The sequence below is a fragment of the Pieris brassicae genome, chromosome 12 (genome assembly GCF_905147105.1).
Source record: "Pieris brassicae chromosome 12, ilPieBrab1.1, whole genome shotgun sequence".
Taxonomy (NCBI): Eukaryota; Metazoa; Arthropoda; class Insecta; order Lepidoptera; family Pieridae; genus Pieris; species Pieris brassicae.
The window spans coordinates 4,134,763-4,159,140 of NC_059676.1; the positions used below are offsets into that span (position 1 = coordinate 4,134,763).

General features: G+C 33.4%; 1 protein-coding gene across 2 annotated transcripts in view; it reads right to left on the reverse strand.

Moving 5' to 3' along the window:
• Window positions 1-24,378, reverse strand: part of LOC123717042 — a 61,388-nt gene that overhangs the window by 9,710 nt on the left and 27,300 nt on the right. For both annotated transcript variants that reach the window (XM_045672799.1, XM_045672798.1), the window contains exons 4-6: window positions 10,572-10,759; window positions 2,971-3,146; window positions 2,213-2,354 (exon numbers count right to left, since the gene is read on the reverse strand). In XM_045672799.1, coding sequence (XP_045528755.1) covers window positions 2,213-2,354; window positions 2,971-3,146; window positions 10,572-10,759 — 506 coding nt within the window. The remainder of the gene's footprint in view (window positions 1-2,212; window positions 2,355-2,970; window positions 3,147-10,571; window positions 10,760-24,378) is intronic.

Consider the following 24,378-nt stretch of genomic DNA (forward strand, 5'->3'; position numbering starts at 1 on the left):
CTAGATTTCTTTGAACTGCAAAATTTTGAATTCTGTATTTTATATAGTAATAGGCTCAAGTGGTTGGGACATATGCACCGAATGACGGACGACTGCACATCTAGGGCCTTACTGAACTCAACCTGGAGGCAAGAGAAAACTTGGTAGACCCAGGCTGCGTTGGTGGGATGGATTTGTCCAGGATCTCGAATACATTGCGATGGCGAAATATTCTTGAGGAGGCTAAGGCCCCTAAGGAGTCGCATAGAGATTGATGCTAATCAAAGGTATTAAATTAAATATTCCCAAAAATGTATCAGTCGTAATTTGTACGTCCTTATTCATAGAATCTTAACCAGTCTAATTGCAGTCTATCCCTTATTGTGACAGCGTAACGCAAATTTTACAGAAAGAGACGAAAGAGTAGGTTAGTTAAAGGCGTGCAAATAGTGATTTAGTTTATACTATTGAGGGGTTTAATCTTAAAGTCAATACAAAATATACTCGATTTTATTATTAACTATCAAATAAGTTACATAATGTAGATTTTAGAACATTTCCAAGAATACATATTAATGAAGTTCACCATCAAGAAATCGTTAACCAAATTAAACCCTCATTTGAATAAAAAAATAAATCACGCAAGACGTAACTTTATGCAAACGAGTTATAAACTAGCTTTCATTTGCGAATAGCGCTGAGATTTAAATGAGACAATAACATTTTGAGTTCCACACGTTGCTGGTAAGGCAAATTACTCCTCTTGGGAAATAAACTCCAAGGCAAACATACAATAAACATCAATGTATGTGATGAGTTAAAGAGTAGACTTATAAAATTCTTGAATGATTTAATCCCCTTTAATTGTTTCAAAGTTTTTTGATATGAGAATTATAAGTCAATGATTCTTTGTCATATAAAATTACCATTAACTTTGCGAATGCTATTACGATATTTCACTTACCACCGATCCATCATCCTGCGAAGCGTGAACAGAAAGCGTTATTAATTGCAAGGGAGAGGGTACTAGCGATATTAATATTAATTATATATTTTTACGGACTGCTACGGTGGAACAATACAACTTTTAGCGTAGTTAATTAATTGCTGGGTCTTCATATAAAAGTCATACTATACAATTAAATGTACCGCGTCATTATATATTTCAATATTATGTTCGTAATTACTTATTAATTAAGTTTCCAATTATGGACAAACTTCGAAATTTAATTTAGATGTTATTATGGGTAGTTAGTGAGTACCAGTGACATGATTAATTATTGGTTCGATAACTGAATCGATAATAATCACCGAGTAATAAGTGGTTGGCTTTCTGGACTAGAATAAGTTGTGCACGGGCACAAACTAAAAATCTGTATATCTTCACGATTTTCTCATATTAAAAAAAGGAACTAAGCCAGTGGCTCACACGTAAGCCATATAAAATACTAAGCTATATTTACAACGGTAATTCTGTATCTTACAAGAGCCAAGTAACTCGAGCTATTATAATGATTGCGAAGCCCGAGAACTTTATGCGCACTTTAATTATGTAAATTGACACGGGGACACTGCTCTCTGAATAAATGATAGATCGAAGACATGTTGGACCGCATTATCGCGATGCATTTGTGAAATCAGTTCTTGACAACTTTTTGATAGTGGTCTAGGCCGATTTTTTAACTATGAATATTGAATTCAAATTGGTATAATTAACAAAAAAATAATATTCGATATTAATTTTTCTTCTCCTATATATCGACATTACGATATATATTGACGATATTTGCAGCACGCATTCCGTCAATCTTATGTCAAACTCCATCTTATGATGTGCGCTATGCACTAAAAAATCCCCGTAATCTTCTTAATTTTATCATTCACAAGAACCTTCTCCAATAACAAACACAACAAAAAAAGAATTAGCGAAATCGGTCCAGCCGTGATGCCGTGACCACGGGAAAAAGGGATTCATTTTGTATATATAAGATATACAAACAAATTATAATAATTATATGATTCTGCGCGAAATTTTTACTATTATGCATAATGTGAGATGATATTTAACCATCCTGTTTTGCATACGATTACTATGAATGTTAAGTTTGACAAAGTGTTTGAACAATTACTACTGTTTTAAATTGTACTTTAATTTTGTTTTGTACTTTATTACTTTATCAGTCTAGTCCTACAAATTACGAGCTTAGAGGATAGTTTATAATGTTAATCCTACCCCATATTGAATATCATATATTGGCAAAGGCCGATCCAGATCAGGTAACTGTAGGTCGTGACGTCTGTCTTCAGGGCTCGGATCGCGTCGTCCACGCCCTTCAGATGACGATGTGGTTGCGCTACTTGTTGTTTGTGATAGCCTGAAATGTTCGTAGAATATTGTTATATGTGCGTTTTGCTATAATATCTCCAAACTCAAAAGAAATAAACAAGTTAAATGGATATTCAAAGACCATATAGGAAAATTTTCCTCTGAAACAGTTTTTCCAAATTTGTCTATTGACATAATAAGCCTATTATTGTAATTTTTATCACTGTAATATTGTTTTTATTTTATTTTATTCGTACCATGTTATTGTTAAATATTAAAATTTTCTTAACCATTTATCACGCACGTGTTTGCCTTTCAAATTAGGTTATATTTATGTTTTGTCAGTATATTGATTAGTTTAGATTTTAGATTAGTCATTTATAGATAAATAAGATTGCACACATTAACAACCCTTCCCCTACCTACATACATACACAACTGGTCTCTCGTCTAGTTCCGGTATGTATGGCTTCTATGCAACAATTTGATATTAGAATTTCCAGCTTGAATTTTCAAAAAACCTACGAGTAGTAGGTTTTTAGAGAATTGTCGTTACGATTTACGTTGTGGCAAATCAATCGACACCAAAAACTTAAAAATTCTATGAAGGAGCACCCTTACGCCGCCTAGAAAACCTGATCGAACTGCAATAATAAAAACCTTACCTAGCATGTAAAGGATGGCAATTAAGTGGATCCAGCGGCAAGTGTGGTGGATGGGGAGTCCTCGCCGGAGGTGTAGGTGGGTCCGGCGGTGTAATACTTTCTAAGACATCATTGGGAGGTCGGCAAACACGCAATTCCACACGAGCTTCAGCTGTTCGAAGTACCTCCAAGGCTTCCTAAAAGGTTTAGTTCAATTAATAGATTAGTACAACAGTTGCTGAAAATATTTTAAGATTTATTAATAAATTAAAATAAATAATAAATGTTTTTTAAGAGCAACTTTAAAAGATGGTAAGATTCATTTTCACACGATTTTTAAGACATGGCAAACCTGATAAAAAAATGTGTGCGTGTACTAGTGTTAACATGTAAGAAGTGAAACTTCTTTATGACCTTAGTTTTCGAAAAATGATCTACTGTATGCAACTTTACAGAAATTCGTTAAATAAAGTTAAATAAGATAAAGTTTAACAAAAGACTTTTATTATCAAAGACATGAATACAAATAATACAATTATTTCATTTTACCTTATTACTACTAAGATTATTACAGAATTTAATTTATTGTAATAGAATTATTACCATCATTGTTATCGTTATTATATATTTTTGTTATGGCTTCAAATCTGTTCGAATCAAGCGTGGTAGGGACAAGAAAAAAATGACGCGTAACCGAAAAACGTGACGGTACAATTTTTTACAAGAAGAAGTCACTCACTCACAGTCACTTCAAAAATAACCGAAAAAGATGTTAACTGTTATTGCTTTAGAGCAGTCGACTAGTGACTTCTACTCTGAAGTCGTAGGTTCGAACCCCGGCTGTGCCCAATGGAAGATTCGTCTTCATGCGCATTTAACACTCGCTAGTACGGTGAAGAAAAACAGCAATGAAACCGGCATAGTCTCGCAAGTCGATAGCAAGTGTCAGTTACAGTATGATCACGAAACAGATATACAAATCTGAGGCCTAGACCTAAAAGGTTGTAGCGCCACTACTTTTTTATGATAACTTATCCACTCGAAAGCAGGTTTATCGTATAGAAATAAAGTTTCTACAACTAATACGTAGTTATGTTAATAGTATTTATCTAAAAAAACGTCATGTGAGTAACAGTAACAAAAATAGGACGGCAAAAAGTTTATATCACCGCAGTAAAACATACAACGTGCATAATTATATATTTAGCAATAACATATTATATAAGCTGAAACTACGTTTGTTCGGTATCCAGTGTTTTTGTGAATTATATTGTCTATGGAACAAAAAAAATATCTTAAAGTCGCATGCTATGTTGTTGCTTCCACACGTGTTCAATGAATGTAAATGGTATTTAATAAGCGCAGAAGACTGATAGTCTATTTGTAATTAAAAATAAACAATGGAAAAAATCAGAAAGATATGACCCATTTTCATATTTTAATTCTTGAGTTTATTCATAGCAAATGGAAAATTTAATTTTCTTACACAATACACGTATTTTGATATTCTAGATTTGGAGAATAAACTAAAATTTCCCACGACCAACTTAAAAAGATTTTACAGTCTGTCACGGCCATATTAAAGTCGTGTTAAGTTCAAAGCCCATCTATTACTTAAACGTTACCTATAATCGTTTGGATTATCGTTTACTTACGTTAATCGCATTTTGTTAAAGTTAACGTATTGTGTCTAAGGCGTTTAATCCTAACAGATGTACGAGTATATAATGGGAGTGGAAAAGACAATTGACATACGATATGATGCGTTTCGTTTGTCAATTGTCATTTGTCTTTATGTGTTTGAATTAGATTGCAATTAAAAGAAATTGGCGTGGCAATCATTATTTTTGAGTCAAAATACATTGCAAACGAGACTCACAATCGTGGTGTAAAATTGCATGAATGACATTAGCACGCCCTTGGTCACGTGACCATATAAATTTGAGTCTGTTCTACTCATTTCCATGGGGGCGTATCATTAATTTTTGCAGCTCTGGGCTATTACGGGGAAATCCCCGGTAGTAAATATTCCAGATTCAAAATATCGCCTTTTGTTTACAGTGGGGACAGGGGGCGCTTTGTTTCTACGGGGCCCTGGGCTACAGCCTAAAAGCCTATAACACACAAATTATTTTAGTCACAGGCCCCATTTAGGTTTGTGTGATTTCAGACTACACGTGGGTAACACTGAAACTGTTTAGAACTGGCTAGTTAGAAACATTGCTAGTGAAAACTTTTTGAATTTAAATTTTAGTGATTTCAAACTCTTGTTACATGTGAAAATGAACCTAACGCGCGAAAATGTTCGGTCAATGACTGTCGTTATGGGCTTACTCAACAACAAAGCTATGATAGCATTTCTTAATGAAGCCCCATCTCGAGCCCCAATGATAGAGAAAGATAAGAGAGTGATATCAGCAGATACGGGCAAGCCTAGGCATTGGTATGAGTCAAGTTCAAAAAATATTTCACGAACAATTAGGCCTCAGAAAGCTTTGTACAAGATGGATTTCCCATACTTTAACCGACAACCAGAAACACATTCGCATGGACTGGTGTCACCAAATGTTAGATAAGTCTAACGGCGTTGACTCAAATGCTGTATGTGACATCGTCACAGGTGATGAGGTGAGGCTGGATATATTGCTACGAACCCGCAACCAAAAGACAATCAGCTCAGTGGGTTTCCTTTCGAGAATTGGCCAACTAAGGTAAAGAAAATAAGAAATCAAGGGAAAAAGATGATTACCTCATTCTTTGGTCGGAAAGGTCGATTCGCGACAGTTGTGCTAAAGATGTAAGGATAGTTACAGCAGACTGGTATGTCAATCGTTGTTTGTCTGTTGTTGTGGAAAAAATTCGAAGGCAGAACCCTCGAAGCAGGATCTTCCTTCACCACGACAATGCATCAGCGCACTCCGCAAAACGGACTGTGGCAGGTGTCGAGATAATGAGTCTGCCATACAGTCCTGACTTGGCGCCCTGCGACTTTCATTTATCCCCAAGAACAAACGATAAAATTGGAGGTATTCGCTTTACGAGCCCTGAAGATGCGGTGAAAGCGTACGAAAATGCCATAGAAGAGACCCCTAAGGAACAATGGGCCCTCTGCTTTTCTCAGTGGTTCCATCGAATGCGACGATGGGTAGAGAGGAACGAACATTACTTCGAAAAACAATAAAAGTATTGGCAACTTTCTACATTAAGCCGTTTTTCATTTTTTAAACATTTTTAGTGTTACCTAGGTATTCAAGTAGGATCACTAAAATACCGTATACTTTATTACGGCAATTGCAATTAGCAGTGAGCCGAATTAGTTCAGGCTTAATTAAACATTGTTATGTGCACAGAACTATCTGCGGAAACTTATGTTTGAAGAAAACTTCAGTGTTTAATTAAGAACTAAGTTATCGCTTGGGACCTCCTGCGATTACGTAGGCACTTCATTCGAACGACCGATTTGTGACGTCAACAGCTTTTGGGTTAAATCCGACATTAGCTTTGTATTAAAACTAAGTGCTTAAATGCTCGAGTGTCGTAGAATAAAAATTTACGTAGACTTTGTTAAAAGTTGTGAGCATAGGAAAGTTACATTTGTGTGTCATTAATGTGCATACGTCACGATCAACTTCATTTTTTGACATATAACACAAAAATACTTTTTCTTACCGGGATGAAAAAGAATTTGAGAAAATCGGTAAAGCCATCGCACGTTGTCAGCGTGGATTATAGCTATAGCCTTCATTGGCGGCCTACATCCCAGCTGAAAGCTTTGTGCCAGGTAAAAGTTTTATACCCTAACTTAGAAGTTTCACGAAAGATATAACCAAAATAAAACATTTTGTTTGAATTCTTGTTATTATAAAAGCATTTGAAGAGTCATGATGTTGCAATAACAGATTGAGTTCAACATTGGGCAATCAATTATTAAAATTGACAATTTCAGAGTCAGATCAATTGATTAACTGAACCGGACATACTGACCTATTACATATCGTAGTTTGTGGTTCATCGCATTAATTTATAGGACCATCAGTTTAACTCGGAATCAGATAAAATAATATTATCAATACTATAATAAGGTAAAAATTTGTTTTACAGTTTAGGGAGGAAAGTCATGAATTTTGAATATATATTTGAATTTCAACATAAATACTAAAAAGTACGTGAAAACAATTAAATCCTGTTTCATGTTTACGAAGAAATTTTGGAATAAATCATAAATTTAAAGATCACGCATTATTTTACCAATTACTATACTTTTCAGAGAAGTAATACCACAAGAAATTACATGAAGAGTTCAAAAATTATAGGACAAATAGGTAGAAGGCTGGAAAGCTGTATCATGTGACATTTCTGCCCATGGACACTCACTGACCGAAGGCTCGGGAGGCCGACCCATAACTACCGGTTTTGCGAAAACTAAAACTAACGTTATTATGGATCAAAATTGATACGAGTGGGTTGTATCAATTCTTTTCTTTAAAATGATTTACAACCAAAGAAATATCATTTTATCTTTTAAAATTGTGTAGCCATAACGTAATCTCGCGCCGTCAACTGCTCTGACCGACGACGAGAAAATATTATTGAATTCCGACATTGCGGCGGGCGATATTGGATTTTTATTTCGTTATGTTTTCATTTATTATAACGTACGAAGTGGGCAGATGGACTGGTCAGAATATTTTCTATTGTCAGGTTATAATCGCTAATATTATTAAAAGGGACTTCAATTTTGGCAATAAATCTCTTCCCTATTTGATATAAGTTCTTTTGCATATAGTAGTATGTGTTTCTTAGTGAGCATTAATAATAAATGATTCAATTATATATTAAAAGAAAAAAATATTAGTGAAATTCTTGCACAAGGAGACAACGTCACCCGTCAACATACCTACCCCTTCTTCATAAAAACTAAATGAGTCTAATTGGACCGTTTAAACTGAAGTACTTCTCTGTACTTCAGTTTAATCACATCATAAACACTATTAGGCAGAAAAAGAACTGTTGTTAAAGGAACAGAGTTTGGTTTTTGTTTGCAAATGAATGGCGTTTATAGCACCTAAATCCCAGTGAGATGTAGTATGGAAATCGTTCAGAGATCAAAAGGATACAAGGTACAATTATACAGTTGCGTGTCAAAGATTTCAGCGGGCGCCTGGCAAAGTGCACTAGAACTCTTTAGTTATGCGGATTCGTACAGCATAACGTTGCATGAGAAAATGCAGCCAGAATACAAAAAGCAGTATTATTACATTTGTTTCACTTGTACAAATTCACAGAAGAGAATGTAAAACAAAAGACGAAATGGTAGCGCGTGTCATTTCACTGGTTTTGGTTAATATTTGTAGTCCCAAAATTACTCCCAAACTGTAAATCCCTGAAACTAAACTCAATACAAAAACTTTATACTCATACAAAACTATTGAAACTATGTTAGTCGATTTATCTACTTAAACAATTATCAACATGAATCAACTGTAAATAAAGTTGAGTTTAATATTTTATTGCCGTTGAAGCGGAAATTAAAAAGTTGAGCCGGGTTTAACTATCCGTGATAAAAATAAAACGGTATTTTTTCAATGTATTTTTATTGTAAGTATTTATTCTATACATGTGAAGATGAAGATGTAACGTGTATGTTATTTCATTTTGAGACAACTTTTTCTTTTAAAGAGTTTCGTCGGTAGGTACTGTAATAATCATCAAAATTTACATTAAACAAGGGCCACTTTATAACATAAGATGTATCTATATCTTCTTAAAAAAATACTATTTATATTATATTTATGGAGAGCCTCCGTCGCTAAGATAACCAGATTAAAACATAAAAGGAACCGGAAAATCAAGACAAAACAAAAATGGAAAATCACCGATTTTCGATCAAACACACCTCCCCCAAGCCAGCTATTCAGGGTTGAGGGGTAACCTTGAGGGTTGTCGACAACTCCCAAATGTTAAAAAAGCCAATCGAAAATAACATACCTACTCAGAATTGTTTATCATTGAGAACAATGGAAAAAGGGAAAGAGGAAGACAGAACAAGAGCTGGACAGACGATATAAAGAGAATAGAAGACACAACATTAGAAAATAAACGAAGCAGCTGGGACACACTGATCACCGAAACCGGCATATCTGATATATTAGATTAAGTTAGGTTATTTAACTAAAACAATGTTTATATATATTACACTGGGTGTCAGCGATTAAGTCTAATTAATAATATAACAAAAAAGAACGAAAAGATGGCGTGAAGTGAATGAAGTGGCTTTTCGTTTGATTGCGATTTGTCAAAAGCGGCTCGAACCCTCGTTCCGTTCGACCACCCCCATTTATCTGTTACGTAAATAAGAACGTTAGTAATGGTAGCAAGGTCCTATAAGAACAAAAAACCAAAGAATGTGGTTAAAAATATCAACATAAAAGGATGCAAAAGCCTTTTTTAAATCTTTAAACAATTTAATAAATGTTACCTTTATTATTATTATATTTTTTTAATAATTTTATGAACAATGTATTATTAACTACACTGTGTGGAATCTAATTAAAATACAGATCACGAACGACATATGTTTAGAGATTTCAGCTCAAAGTTTGATTCTCAAATGGTACGTGACGAGATTGATAAATGATAAGATCTGGTTTTACGAATTAGAACAATGACTGCTGTGTTTCTGATTCTATGCTGACTGTGTTTGAAACGTGTTTTTCTTTTGCGAATTCATCGTATACGTAGACGAGAACGTTATCTAAACATTTATTATAATATTATCGCTATTAGATGGAAGGGTTGTTGTAGAGTTATATATAAATAAAAAATGCCAAATGTTTGTAACAATGACATTACTGTTCATGGTATTAAAACAGAATTGCTTTAATACCATTAACGCATATTCCCATCCCAATATACTTGAACCCTTGAAACTACGCAACTAATTTTAAAGAAGTTTTCATCGTAGAAGTAATTAAAGAAGGATATGTATTATAAAAATATAGGCATGATGTGTGCACACTTCTCTCTGACACGATATTTTTAAAATATATAATTAACAATTATTAGAGGAAGCTTCCATAAGTAAGAACTTTCCCTAACATGATGTTGACGTTTCTAATAAATCTTGCAAATACCGATAGCGCGGAATAATAAAATGTTAAGGTGTTAAAATAAATATAAATTTAAGAACATTATAAAATACGTTCCACTCAGCAGTTTATATCTCACGAACGTTTTCATAAAAGTTTTTACGTTTATTACTGCCCGGAAAATACTGCTACAACAGATTCCAATTGTAAAATGTCGAAGTTTATTATTAGATAGAGCATTTGAGTAGCGCTTTTTGAACACATAAATAAGTCCTAATTGTGTTTTTGAAATTTAAAATTAACCGGACGTGTAGAGTGTGAGAGCTTTGTTTGAGAATACATGACACGTGACTTTTTACAATTATATCCAATAATTAATTCCAATTAAGCTCTATATTCCACTATTAAACACATATTAAATTAGTTACAAATTAACAAACAAATTTTGCCTCTACAACTCTCGCATTGAATAGTCAAATTGTTGGTTGTATCAAGATATCCATATTCGGTCGTTAGATCAATTAAAATACTTACATAGGTGCTTAGTCCAGCTAGTGGTACACCGTTTGCAGATAGGAGCAGGTCCTTTGGTGCAAGCTGGCCGGTCCTCCACGCAGGCTGCGGTGGGTACAGCCTTCTGATTCTTACCAAACCGCCACCACCGCACACAGACATCCCAAGCCCCCGGCCGTCCTTCTCTACTACTACTGTAAACGAGTTATCTGCAAAAAAATATTAGATGGTTAGGTAAGTTTTTATGACAAATAAAATGTGGGAAGAAAATATGGTCTGTTCCGACTTAGTATACTGTAGAGGAGAACTATCCTGGGCCTGGGCTCGCTTTTGTCGCTATATCATAATATAGCTTTGGAAGCAAAGGTTTCTAGAAAACTATTTTCAGGAAAATATTAACTTAATCGACATTCTATAACATACCATCTTTGTCTAAAGTACAAACAAGTTTAACATACAAAGTACTTTAGAAGGATTAAAGTAACCCTCAGTTAACGCGGAAGATCAGGTGCACTCAACACAAAGTGCCCTTTCATACAATAGCCCAAGGGTTGTTTGGATTGACTTTACAATGTGTGCGCTCTCTGTTAGTTCAGACATGTCTCGTTATCGTCTGTATTAAGGTGTCCTGAAGTTATATTTGAAATTATACGCTATTACGTTTTAAAGTATAGTTATTTTCTGGGTCTTTGCGCTGGCACACTATGATTTATCTGTTAAAAATCCTAATTATTTGATCGTATCGCACTCCTCTACTGCTTCATTTAAGAATAGGTTAAAACAACTATTAAAGTCCTAAACCTTGTATCTTTCTTCTTTATTATAGCTACTAGTATATTTGTCATTCTCCTGATTTATAATTTTTTATTGTATGTCTACTTAAATAACATTCTGCTGTCATGTTATGTTTTGTATTGCTTTATATCTTATTTTTAATCAGTGAAACTTTTTGTGGATATGTCAATGTGTTACTTTTATGTTTTATTTTTTACTTTTAGATATGTATCTGTTTCCTAAATAAATAAATACGTATTTGTAAACATCCTAAACGCTTTAAGTAGTTAAAGAGTGTTTTGCATGCATTGTATGGAAAGGAATTGCATATTCCATTTGTCAATATTTTGTTATTAAAATGTTTGTTTATAGACCAGGAGGCAAACGGGCAGGATCACTTGATGTTGTGTGGTACCGCCGCCCATTGACAATTCACAATCACAATTGACAATCCCAATTCCGGAGAGCTAATAAGGCATCACACTCGGGTTTCTTTTAAGAATAAAAAAGGACTACCATATATATACATATCTGATTTATTTTAGTATTTGTATGATTCAGAGATAACGCTGGGTTTAGTCAATATACGAGTTGGCTGAAGAGTCGTAAAATTATGAACACAAGAAACAAACACTGAAACGAGCTTGTCTGTTTTCAAATTCTAAAAATAACATTTTACCTGAAACCTGATCAATATTCGATTATTCAGTCGCCAAACACACGGAAAATGTCGATTCATGGTCAATTTAGATCCGCTTTCATTCGAACCTGACGACCGCAAAAGGGTTGAACATGAATTAAACATTATCGAACATGTTCAGAAATATTGGGTTTATTATTCTCTTAGAGAAAATGATATATTCGATACCAGAATATGCATGAATATCTATTTTAATTACCAAGTCATGATGATAGTAGTCTCCGAGTCCAAGACTCCCCAATGATGACAATTGTTAAATGCGATGCTAATTTTTGGATTTCAAAAAACTATTATATCTTTTTTCTAATAACAGGAGGCAAACGGGTAGGAGTCTCATCTGATGTTAAGTTATACCGCCGCCTATAGACACAGCTCGTAAGTGCGTTGCCGGCCTTTGAATTGGTATGGAATTCTGCTACAACGTCCGATGATGAAACTTAGCTGCAGTTATTAATCCAAACAACACCAGTCAAGCATTCTCGTCTCTAACAATTGTTATTTAATATATAAAATATCATAAAGTAGGTACCTATAACTTGTGCATAAATCAAATAATAGTAGCAAACTCTGCTACTTTACAGAGAACGCAATTCGCTTTTACCAGTTCAATTCTCTTGAGGTGTGCCAATGCTCCGAATATCACTTAGCGATAACGAATCCATTGTGGTCAATTGTATTTTCCAAGGCGATATCAAGATATACCTTTGCCTTTTAAAGTTAGATTTACAACAGACAGCGTATCAAAGTTAATATTTTTGATATTCCGTAATAGAAATATAGTCTCAAAAATTAAAGTCGAAATACGTAAAGAATTAATTGATTGCGAACTAAACCAAGGCGGGTTTAGTTCAATCAATCAATTACTATACTTTGGTTAAAAAAATTGGATAGTGTTGAGGTATATGAAATACTTTTATTAACCTATAACGAATAATATTTTTTCTATTAGTCAAAGTAAACATTGTTTGGGAATGTATTGTTACGAACCCGCGTGATAAATCGTGACCGGCCAACTTTGGCAATAACGAAACTATGAATCAGTGACAGAAGCTGTTGTTCACAAATGTTTTTTCTATCCCGATGACATTTTTATGAGGAAATTCAATTCATTGGATATTCCGTACTTACAATTATAAGTAGGTAGTTCAGCAGCAGTAAGCTTATATCTCAGATTACATCTTTGTTAATTCGGTCTAACGTTTGGATGGACTTCGAATTTTCTATATTTTTGGACAGTCAAACTAAGTTCAGCATATTGGAAATCCAAGAATCAAATCCAGCACCGCCAGCTTAGTTTATTACCATAGGCGCCTTATATATCTTATTATCCTATCTTCTATATTATATATATCTTATTATACTATCTTATATCCTTATATATCTTATCTTAACTGTCTTTTCGCTTTATTAAACTAGATTAGATTGGTTTTATGTTAATTTTGCTTAGAATTATTAAGTACACGTTTAGGTGAGCTTCTGTTAAATAAATAAAGATATATATGGTGTATTTATTTAAGGTAACACAAGAAGAAAATAAGTTCATCTGTCTCTTGTTTGATAAAAATAAAGTGCAATGAATACATCAGGATAACTGCAGATTTTATTGCCTTTTTTTAAAGAAAACGGAATTTGGAAACGGAAAAGGCACCTCGGATGCGCGTCATTAGCGCGATATAAAATATAAATGAGGTGCCCGAGGTATTTGCTAACGTGAAAACGGCATCATTTTATTCCAGAAAAATCTTTCTTCATATTCTATTTAAATTTTTAATATTTCCATTTTTATCTAGAATAAATGTCATTTTCAACAACCTTATTAAAATATTTTCTGAGATGAACCTTATTTGCATAAGATTATTTGTTTTGTTCTTGGCCATTGGTGGCAAACATTTCTACATCTGCTTGGTACCTCAGACGTGAGGCGTACCGTACAAAGGAAATCTTCCGAGCTCTAGAGTTGAAACGGGCCCAAATAATTAGGTCTGAGATCGGTTTCCAGTTCAAAAGACTTCTCTTTTCAGAGTGAGAGAGGACGAAAGCGACGCCGTATTCAAGGTCGTCATCCTCCTTTTCTTTCCCGAAGTATAATAGAGGCCTTTTGACGTTCTCAGTTCAACAAAACCATTTCTAAGCACTGCGCTTAAACCAAGTATTTGCAAATGGTATCTAAGAATTTCTGATTTTGCTTGTGCTAGTCAAGTGTTGTTTGCTGAGCGTTTTTACATTCAAAAAAGTTTCTCACTCTTTCTCACTATTTGTTGTAAAGTCATAAAAGATAATGCTTACGCAAAAGAGAATTTCTTATTTCTCGCATCATCCACTAACATAATTAAAATGTGATTAACTTTTTCTTACGCTTCCGAGCATACGTTTTTCTAAAAGCATTCTTTTAAATGCAAACAGAAATTATTTCACAGAAGAATACTTCCCACGTATACTATTTATATCATATCCGATTACGTCTTATAAGGTGTTTTCATATTTTTCCCGCGTTTGTATGGGAAAGGGTCAGATGTCATACTTTCCATGAGAAGATAACGGAGATAATAAGATACGAAGTAATTGGTTCATACATTTATAGTAACTATTTCTTACAAATAATTTAATTGAAGTATGTTGATTAGCAAATTGTAACATTATATTTGTAGAAAATTTGGACAGGAAAATGAAAGAGAGGAAGACAAGCGAATGGAATGAGACCAGGCAACGAGTTTATTTAGTGAAATGAACGTAAACGATGATGGTATAATCCGTTTAGCCATTGGTTATGTGTGTCCTATTGAAAAATATGCACATACACACGAAGGAATTCGCGTTGTTTAATTGGTAATAAAAAAAAATGTTTCCACTTTCTACGATCGTTTACTAAATTGTAAATAGATATTCCCGCTGTTAGTCCTATTCATACTCATACAACATATAAATATCAATTAAAATGTCACCTTTACCAATTGCGAAGTAAGGGCAAAATATCCAAGCAAGAGTTTATAGTAAGTTTTAAGACACTATTTTTTTAAATATCTTAACAAATATGTGTATAACATAAGATCTCGCAACACAAGATTAGGGGATATTAAGAAATGTATTAAAAAATACAGTTTTCAACATAAAAGTTGTATAAAGAGTAATCTGGAGGTAATTGGGAGGAGTACATGGCAAGTATATACGACCTCTAGGTATCCAAAGAGGCGTACTCCTACCTCAAAGGCCGGCCCGCATCTAAATAGTCATCGTCATGACATCTAAATCGGTATCCATGGGCTGCGGTAGTTGCTTAGGGCCGACTTGTTTGCCCCCTATTTTTGAAAAAATAAATCTATTCCAAACAATTATGAAATCAAGTTTCAAGTTTCGAATCTATAGGTATATAGAAGTTCGAAGCTTTTAAAAGGATTTTCTAGTGAAATAACTGATCTATATCATTAATCAAAATAAATAAAATACGACAAGAAAAGACAAATAGTGCGAGACCGCTGATAAAGCGATTGGTGTCGATAGCTTCGAATGATGAATGGGTTTCTGGCTTAGATTCGCGAGCACCAGATGTACGATTCGAATTCCTACAATGGATTTCCTTTTAAATGTTGGAATATCGAAAGCATACATATCTATGTAGGAAAATCATAATTAAATGTTACGTAGATACTTTTGCTTAAATTACAGTAAATCCCACTGTAGATTTGTAGGACAATTTGAAAAAAAAATATTCATGTTTTTTTAAAATTCTTTAATTCGTTATGAATTTATTTAAATACTTCTTTCTACAAGTGAGTTCATAGTACTACTACTGTGAAGCATTTATAATTCTCGATAGTGTACAGTTTCTCTCCTTTATTAATGAAAACATATATAATATAAATAATTGTTCGTATTATCTTTTGTTTCGTGCTATAAATATGTATTCCATAAAATAATATTTCAAAGCGTCAATGCTATTGTTAATCGTCTATATTTATCAGTGAAAATGGTAATTTTGGACAAGAAAACGTGTTATTGTGACAAGGGTAGGAACCCCTTCACTTCAAAGGAAGTAATGAAGCTATTTTGTACGAGATTTAGGAATTTAATTGCCGCTTAATGTCAGCTTTTTCCGTAAATTCTAAGCTGATGAGGATTACTTCCTGCGCCTAATCTTTCAAATAAATTTTTATAGGTATAACTTCCTTTTAAATTTATGTAAATGTAAAAATTGTTCTAATTTTAAATCTGTTTTTCTAGCCATACGAGAATACTATTTGTCTTTGTCACTTACAAAACATTACTCATAACCATAACCATAACCAATAAGACCATAAGAGAACACATTACATCGTATGGAGCTTTCATCACACGACATATTATTTCGTTTACATACACGTATAAATAAGCTCAATATAAAATAACAAATACAGTAAAACCTCTTTAGTTGAACCTCGATAAGACGAAATCCTCCAAAGATAGAAAAACAATTTTGTTCCCTTCCCTTCAACCCCGAAACCGCCATTACTCGGAATCTCAACCCTCTATTAGTCTATAATCACTAAGTCCCTGCCAGCCGTTTTGGTACATATTTTCCTTCAATAACTCGAAAAATTCAATAAGACGTCTGTATCTGTAACATAGCAAGGTTTTATTTTACAACCTTTACAATTCAATAATATGAACCGTCTATAGTTCGTTAAAAAATAAATGATCGACTTTAAGGATTTGCCGACAATGTTCGACCGTTGTTTCTTAAAAAATAAATCTTAAGTAATCTTCCTACAAGTCGAATCAAAATCCTCCATAAATCGAATGCTCTCATACTCGATTTTTGGCGTTTCCCTTGATAGAGCTTATGTATGTATAGGTTCCACGCTTATTTTAAATTTATTACTTTTATTTTGGTATTACAACCAAGTATAAGTCTAATATTGCTTTTTATTAAATAAATAAATCAATGGCGATATAACCTTTTTAGGTCTGAGCCTCAGATTTCTATATCTTTTTCATAATCATTTGTAAATCTCATTGGCAAGTAGGTGAGCAGCCTTCTGTGCCTGACGCACGTCGTCGACTTTTACGTCTAACGCAAGCCGGTTTCCTTTCGATGTTTTCCTTCACCGTACGAGCGAATGTTAAATGCACACACAGAAAGAAAGTCCATTGGTGCACAGCCAGGGATCGAACCTACGACATCAGGGATGAGAGTCGTACGCTGAAGTCACTTGGCCAAAACTATTCACTCACAACACAACTTTTTATACTAGCATTACAAAAAACATTATAAAAAAGCAATACAAGAGTTATGGTTCACTAACAGTGCAATGATATAAAAGGACTTGAATATGCATTTGTATTGGATCGACGCCATTGTTAAATCTTTGTTGTTTATGAGGCTTTTACGTCTCTATGGAAAGGCATAAAGGAATGCTTTACTTAAATTTTAATTTACACCTGTAGAATGCCTATTTATTTGCGAGGTAACACATACATTATTGGGTTAAATATTAATATAATCTGTAGGCGTAAAAGTAAAAGTTTTAAAAGCGATTTTCTGAGAGTTTCTTACCAGATCTTCTCGGCCGTTCTATGCGCTTGATTAGTGAACTTACCATATATGTAAATTTGATTCTAATAAGTATACAAAACTAACTTATATAAATAAACTATCAGACTTTTTAAATAAAATATGCATTAACTTCTTAACAATAAAATTGAATCCGAGATCCAATTTAAAAAGGCCAAGGCATAAAAGCTTGGTTGACAATTATTTGGATTTTGGATTCGTGATAAATCTTCAGTTTTAGTATTTATATTATTAATTTTTACAGTACATCTTCTTTGTAATGTGTGATATTCGTGTAAGTCCATCATTAAATTAAAAGCTACCACAATTTAGAATATTTTTGCAAAGATAATTTTAATCAAGTAAATGCTATCAATACATTTTAATATATCTCACGATAGTAAGGCTTTTATCTAAATTATTATCCTTCTCTTAAAGAAGTTCTATATAAAGTATTACTTAAAAGAAATAGCAGTTTGAATATTTGTCACGTAGCTAAGATAGTGAAAATAATGCGGTTCCCCGTTTACTCCTGGGTGCTTTAAGCTGTGCATACAAATTGAGGGAGTAAATGAGATAAACCCCTGTTTTTTCTCAGGTAAAACCCTACAATGGTACGGTAATGGAAATTTCAGATACGGTAGCTAACGGCCGTGTAATGTGTTTAATAAAACACCGCACTTTCAAGGCGGGGTATGTATTGTTCTATTTTTAAATTTAATTCTAATATTGGAATAGAATCGTTAAATTCAATTTTAAAATTAGAACATGTATTTAATCTAAAATGTCATTTTTTAAGTTTTCATACGTATCACAAAAAAAAATGAAAAATTCAATTATTTGATAACGTTACAGGAAATAAAAAGTGTAGAGTATCGTGCCAGTTCTTTTCGCCCTCTTAACGCCCGTGAATTGGAAACTGATTGGTAATGTAAATTTATACCTTCCATTTTGAATATTGACGTTCATAAGTGCACATAGTGCCAACCTTTTGATATTTGTTTATTTATTTATATTACTGGAGTTACTTATAATATAGCAAAACATTATAACTCCAGATATAAACAATGTTTTTTTTATGAAGTAGGAGGCAAACGGGCAGGAGGCTCACCTAATGTTAAGTGATACTGCCGCCCATAGACACTCACATTGCCTGAAGGTTCGCAAGTGCGTTGCCGGCCTTTCAAGAATTGGTACGGAAATACTTCAGTGGGCAGCTGGTTCCACATATACCTGAGTATTAGACATACAGATAAAAACGCGATAATTTTACCATTAGGCTATTCTTTTTCTCTAGGAGAGATCGTCCAAGGATTATGGAAAATTTCACGTGCAAAAGGCAATATGGTTTTTATCTGCTTTCCAAACTGATAACTATTTAATTACAATAAATTTGTGAGCTTTTTCTAATCGACAAAAACTAGGGTTGAATTTATGTAGGTTACACTATTTTATCAAAGACCCTCGGATTGAAACCGGACATAGTAAATTTTTGAATTGAAAATGTCTATAAATTCGCCAGGCGCTAGCGGAACTTAGTGAAATATATCAAAGGGAAATATTACTTCTCCTCGGGGAGAAAATCGTTAAACCTTATGTATTGGTAGTTATTTACGTCTTCCATAATTTATAGGTCATTCATCGAATTGTTAACATTTTATTATTTACAAGCTTAAGCTCGCGCGCGTCGCTACAAGGCGTAGTTTAAAAATGTATGCTAACGTATATCTTTCTCGTAAATCATTCTGTCTTTTGATCGCATATGAATCTGTTTTATATTGTATAAGACGGTATGTTAAAAAAATATGTTCATAGACAAGTTTATGCGGGACAATTTTGTTGCAATCCCACAAATGATGCGAGCATCTCACTCGAGGCAACAGTGCCTGTAGAGCATATAGATGTTTAATATAAATTTGACACATAAGTATTCTTAGCATTCAATCGTAGTTATAGTTACTAGTCGTAATGATTTTCTATGACAGTCAATGCGTTCTGTATAGAAAAATCGACGGCTTTTAATATAAGAACATATTTGGGATATCACGGCCTAAGTCTACGTAAACGTTCTCGAAGCCTCATACAGTTAAATAATGGTTTGTCCTTCTCACTTCGTATTATTTTTAATAAACATTACAATTCTTTATTATTCAAAGCTTAAACGTTGAATACAAAGTCATAACGTATAATACAGATTGTTTTTTTTTTATATCGTGTAAGTGTGTTGTTTTTTTTAAAGTAATAATATTTACGCGATATGTTTATTACTATAACCACAATATTTATCAAGTAATTTCCCATCCATACAAACTTACTAATTAATTACGCGAGGGACCCGTTCATTACTTAATTATTATAATACACGTTGATCAAGTTTGGATCTTACAAGTTTTGTTTACTTGTAATATGTGTTTACTGCTCGTTTTAATTAAGTTTAATACAAAAGACTTAATTATTCATAAAAATATACATTTTTTATAATATTTCATTACATAAAGTAATCCATAGTTTTTTTAATAATTTCAGTCGTTTTTCCGCGCATGAAAGGCGAAGCCTTGCTCCAGGCGTCTCCATCCGTCTCTATTTTCCGCTTTTTCTTACCAATTATTGTCTCCTCATGTGTACCCAAGAGGATGTTCAAATTCCTAATATTGAAGAATATTAGGAGTTGAAGATGGAAGTAAACTATAAAATTGTTCAATGACCGCTTATAAATAGAAAAATTCTTATTTTTCAATAGAAAATTCGTAGCAATAACGAGTAATTTTTGATTTGGTCTATCGTTTACACGAAGTATTCGTAGCACGTACAAAACCAATACATTGATAATACTCTAGACAGGTTTAGACCCTGTTTTTCAATTAGATTCGAACCCACATTCTTCGAGATAAGCTCTGATTTTATCGATAGTTGTTTGTCTATTGATTGTAACTGATTTTAAACGACTTTAAAAAGGGGAATTTCACAAGAAACAAAAACATCTGGAAGTTTAATATTAAAATTTATGTAGAGAAATCATCATAGTGTCTTAATGGCATATTTTTTAGTTGCAATATCGACAGGTCCGATAATAGTTAAAAAATTGGATATAAATTATGCTTCTCGCGATTCAATTAGTAAATGATTAGAATTAAAAAAATATATATATTTAACATTCGATTAATCTTTTTTTTTCAGTTTCAGAAAGTTAATTTTAGTTAGTTCTGTTCTGTTGTGTTAAATACCTAGGTAACACTGAAAGTGTTTAGAAAATGAAAAACGGCTAAATGTAGAAAGTTGCCAATACTTTAATTCTTTTCGAAGTAATCTCCGTTCCTCACTACACATCGTCGCGTTGGATGAAATCACTGAGAAAAGCAGTGGGCCAATTCTTCCTTAGGGGTCTCTTCTATGGCATTTTCGTACCCTTTCACCGCATCTTCAGGGCTTGTAAAGAGAATACCTCGAATTTTATCTTTAGTTCTTTGGTATAAATGAAAGTCACAGGTCAGGACTGTATGGCGGATGACTCATCGTCTCGACACCTGCCATAGTCAAATATTCACCAGTCCATGCGAAGGTGTTTCTGGTCGTCGGTTAAAGTATGGGGAATTCATCTGGTACATAGCTTCTTGACGCCTAAACGTTCATGTAATATTGTTGAACTTAACTCATACCAATGTCTAGACTTGCCCGTCTAACGGGCACTCTCTTCTCTTCCTCTATCATGCGTCGCACAGCACTGATGTTATGTTCAGTAGTCGCTGTTAAAGGACGTCCCTCACGCGGATCATCATTGAGATTACTACGTCCACGCTTAAACTCGTTAAACACAACAGAAGTCATAATAAATCATTGACCGAAAATTTTCTCGCGTTCATTTACACGTGAAACATGAGTTATAGATTTGCTGCCAATTCACAAAAACAAATGACAAGTGAATGCAATATACTACATTAAGTTCCCAAAGAGTTCTAAAATTGAAATTCAAAAAAAGTTTTCATTAGCAATGTTTCTAACTGGCCAGTTCTAACCATTTTCAGTGTTACCCACGTATATTATTGATTCAGCCACTCTAAGTCATAAATATTAATGTATTGTATGCTAAAAGTAGAACTAATTAGTCAATACTTAAGTTTTTTGACAGGTTGTCACAGATTTATACCGATTTTTTAGATAAAATTTGATAATATTTGAATAAAACTTAATTAAAAGTTATAAAATTTTCTAAGCACGTCCCCGATTCTCTTAAGTCTGTATGGTCCAACAAGTATTGCTTATTTTTGAGGTAGACAGGTAGGTAGGTAGGTAATAATAGTTTATTATAGGTTATATAAGAAACTTGAATGACGTATTTCTATCTTATTGATACTTTATTAGTTATTACTATTGTATTAATTATGAATTCTTTTATCTTTCAAAGCAGCTAAGCAAATAACTAAAATAAACTTATTATCCATTATAACTACTCATGTCACTTAAAACCTGTACTCATGAGCTGCTTACATTTCTTTTAAATGTAATTTCTATACATACATGTCCATCTTAAAGCCTTAAACAAACGCTTTTGGATGGCCCTTAACACTGTTGTTATTAAGTGTGGATAAAAGGTCTTTGTTTAAATATTAAAAAAAGTATCAGGGTTATATTCACTGTTGTCATAGTTGCTATAATTCAATATGTATTTAATATATTATTTTTTAATCTGGTACCTTCATACTAAAGTACTCATTATCGACTTTGATTTTTCTCCCACTGAGTTAAGATTAATTGAAACTACTAAAATTGTAGGTAACAACCAAAACGAAATTTATAGTACTTCATAATGGATAACAATTGTAAGCCGAACTTTATTTACGATAAAATAAGCATAATAGTTGTGATAAAATACAATGTTCTAATTCTGTCCGTCCCAGAGCGTCGGAACAATTAAAACTCATTTTGGACCACTATTTAAATAGTTTACGTAGAGCAGTTTCTGTTCTATCAAAATTATTAAGTAAAAGTTGAATAATAGGTGTTTGTGAAATATATAAAAAAATATGTTGGGCTAGGCGATTAAAATCTCATTTATATTTATAATTTTTATTAGAACACGTGCTGAGGATTAACCATAAACGCCAACCACCATATAAACCATAAAGAAAAATATTGAGGAAGTTCAAGAGCTGCGAAACTTATTTCCTATTTATATAGTGACATCTGGACGTCAAAAGGAACTGGGAAATGTTACTTTAGAGCCATGACTTGGAAGGCTTTTTAATACTAACGATGCAGGACAAATATTCGCAATTTTTCATGACGTATAGATATTTTTTATATAACGAGGCAAACGGGCAGAAGGCTCACCTGATGTTAAGTGATACCGCCGCTTATAGACACTCACATTACCAGAAGGCTCGCAAGTGCGTAGCTGGCCTTTTCTACACTTATGAATGTGCTAATGATATTCCTACAAATCTACGAAACACTTACTAACGATGACAATCCAACTATGAGAAATTTAGGCGGATTAAACACAAAATTCACAAATAATAAAAAGTATACGTTTTCGTTCGTTCAATTCGTTTCTAAAATTCTCTGAACATAACTGCTTTAATTGAAAAATACCGACGGTAGAAAACAATTAAAACGACTCTGTCCTAAATTATTATTTTACCTTCGAGAATTTTCTAAAATCATTTCCAATAGCAAAAATAATCAGATTGCAGTTCAATGTGTTCGTTAGCGATATATTTCGCTTTAGAAAATTTCTAGGGTTTCAGTTGAACCTGAACGAATTTTCTCATCCAATTACGCAAGTTGCAGTGAGACTGCAGATGTTCATACATCATTCAAAAAGTCTAGACGAGACTAGCCTTAATGGCATCTCGACGTCTTGACCTATTGTAATGGAACATTGTGGGACCTTTATAGTCGTTGAGGACTTATGACACAGATAATATTAAAATATATATATGTGTGAAATTATATTCAAAACTTTCTACTTAACCATTATTTTTCTAGCGGTACTCAAAAAGGTATTTATATATAAATTAAGAAAAACCATTACATATGTAAATAAAAGTACAGGACAATACTAAAAATAAGAAAGGTGCTTTAAGTCACAATAATTAAAATTATGCAGTTTTAACGCAGTATAAGTAGACAATTGGACCTGAACAATGCATTGAGAGAAAGAGGAATGGAAAAATATGGAGGAGGCTTTTACCCTAAAAGGGCCCATACAATACCTATTACCGCTTAGCATGTATTTTGCTATAAAAAAAGTTCAGTTCAGTTCAATAGTACGTTCAGGATGTCGATAGGACTGCCCCGCTATTGCAATGCGTCTACAATGTTTGGTAGAGCAGTTGTGGACAAGGGTGTGGTGTTGTTTCGCCACGATGCGCAAGCGAGCTGTATCTCTGGTAAAGCGCATGCGGGGGAGCCCTTACAGAGTATGCTGGCGGTTACATGGGTCATTGCAATGGACTGCATGTGCCCTTTTTAAAAATAATATTTAGGGCAAAATTGTAACTTACATAAAATTAACCATATGGACTTCTTTATAAAAAGGATGGAATCATGAAATTACACTTACAAAACAAACGTGGTCAGGTCACAGCTTAAACAATCGTGTCATAACAGTATCTCGTAACATTTCGCAATTCGGGGAAAACAGCTGAATCACCCGTTAAACATTTTACGGCAAAACAAATAAATCTTTATGATTTTGAATTTCTCAAAGTTGGTAGGAAAGGCAAAATGTATTGATCTTAAAGTATTTATGCCAAGTGTTTTATGAATTCAATTCACCGTAGAAACGATTGGAATTTAAATATCGCCCTTTTTATGTCTTTGTCTTT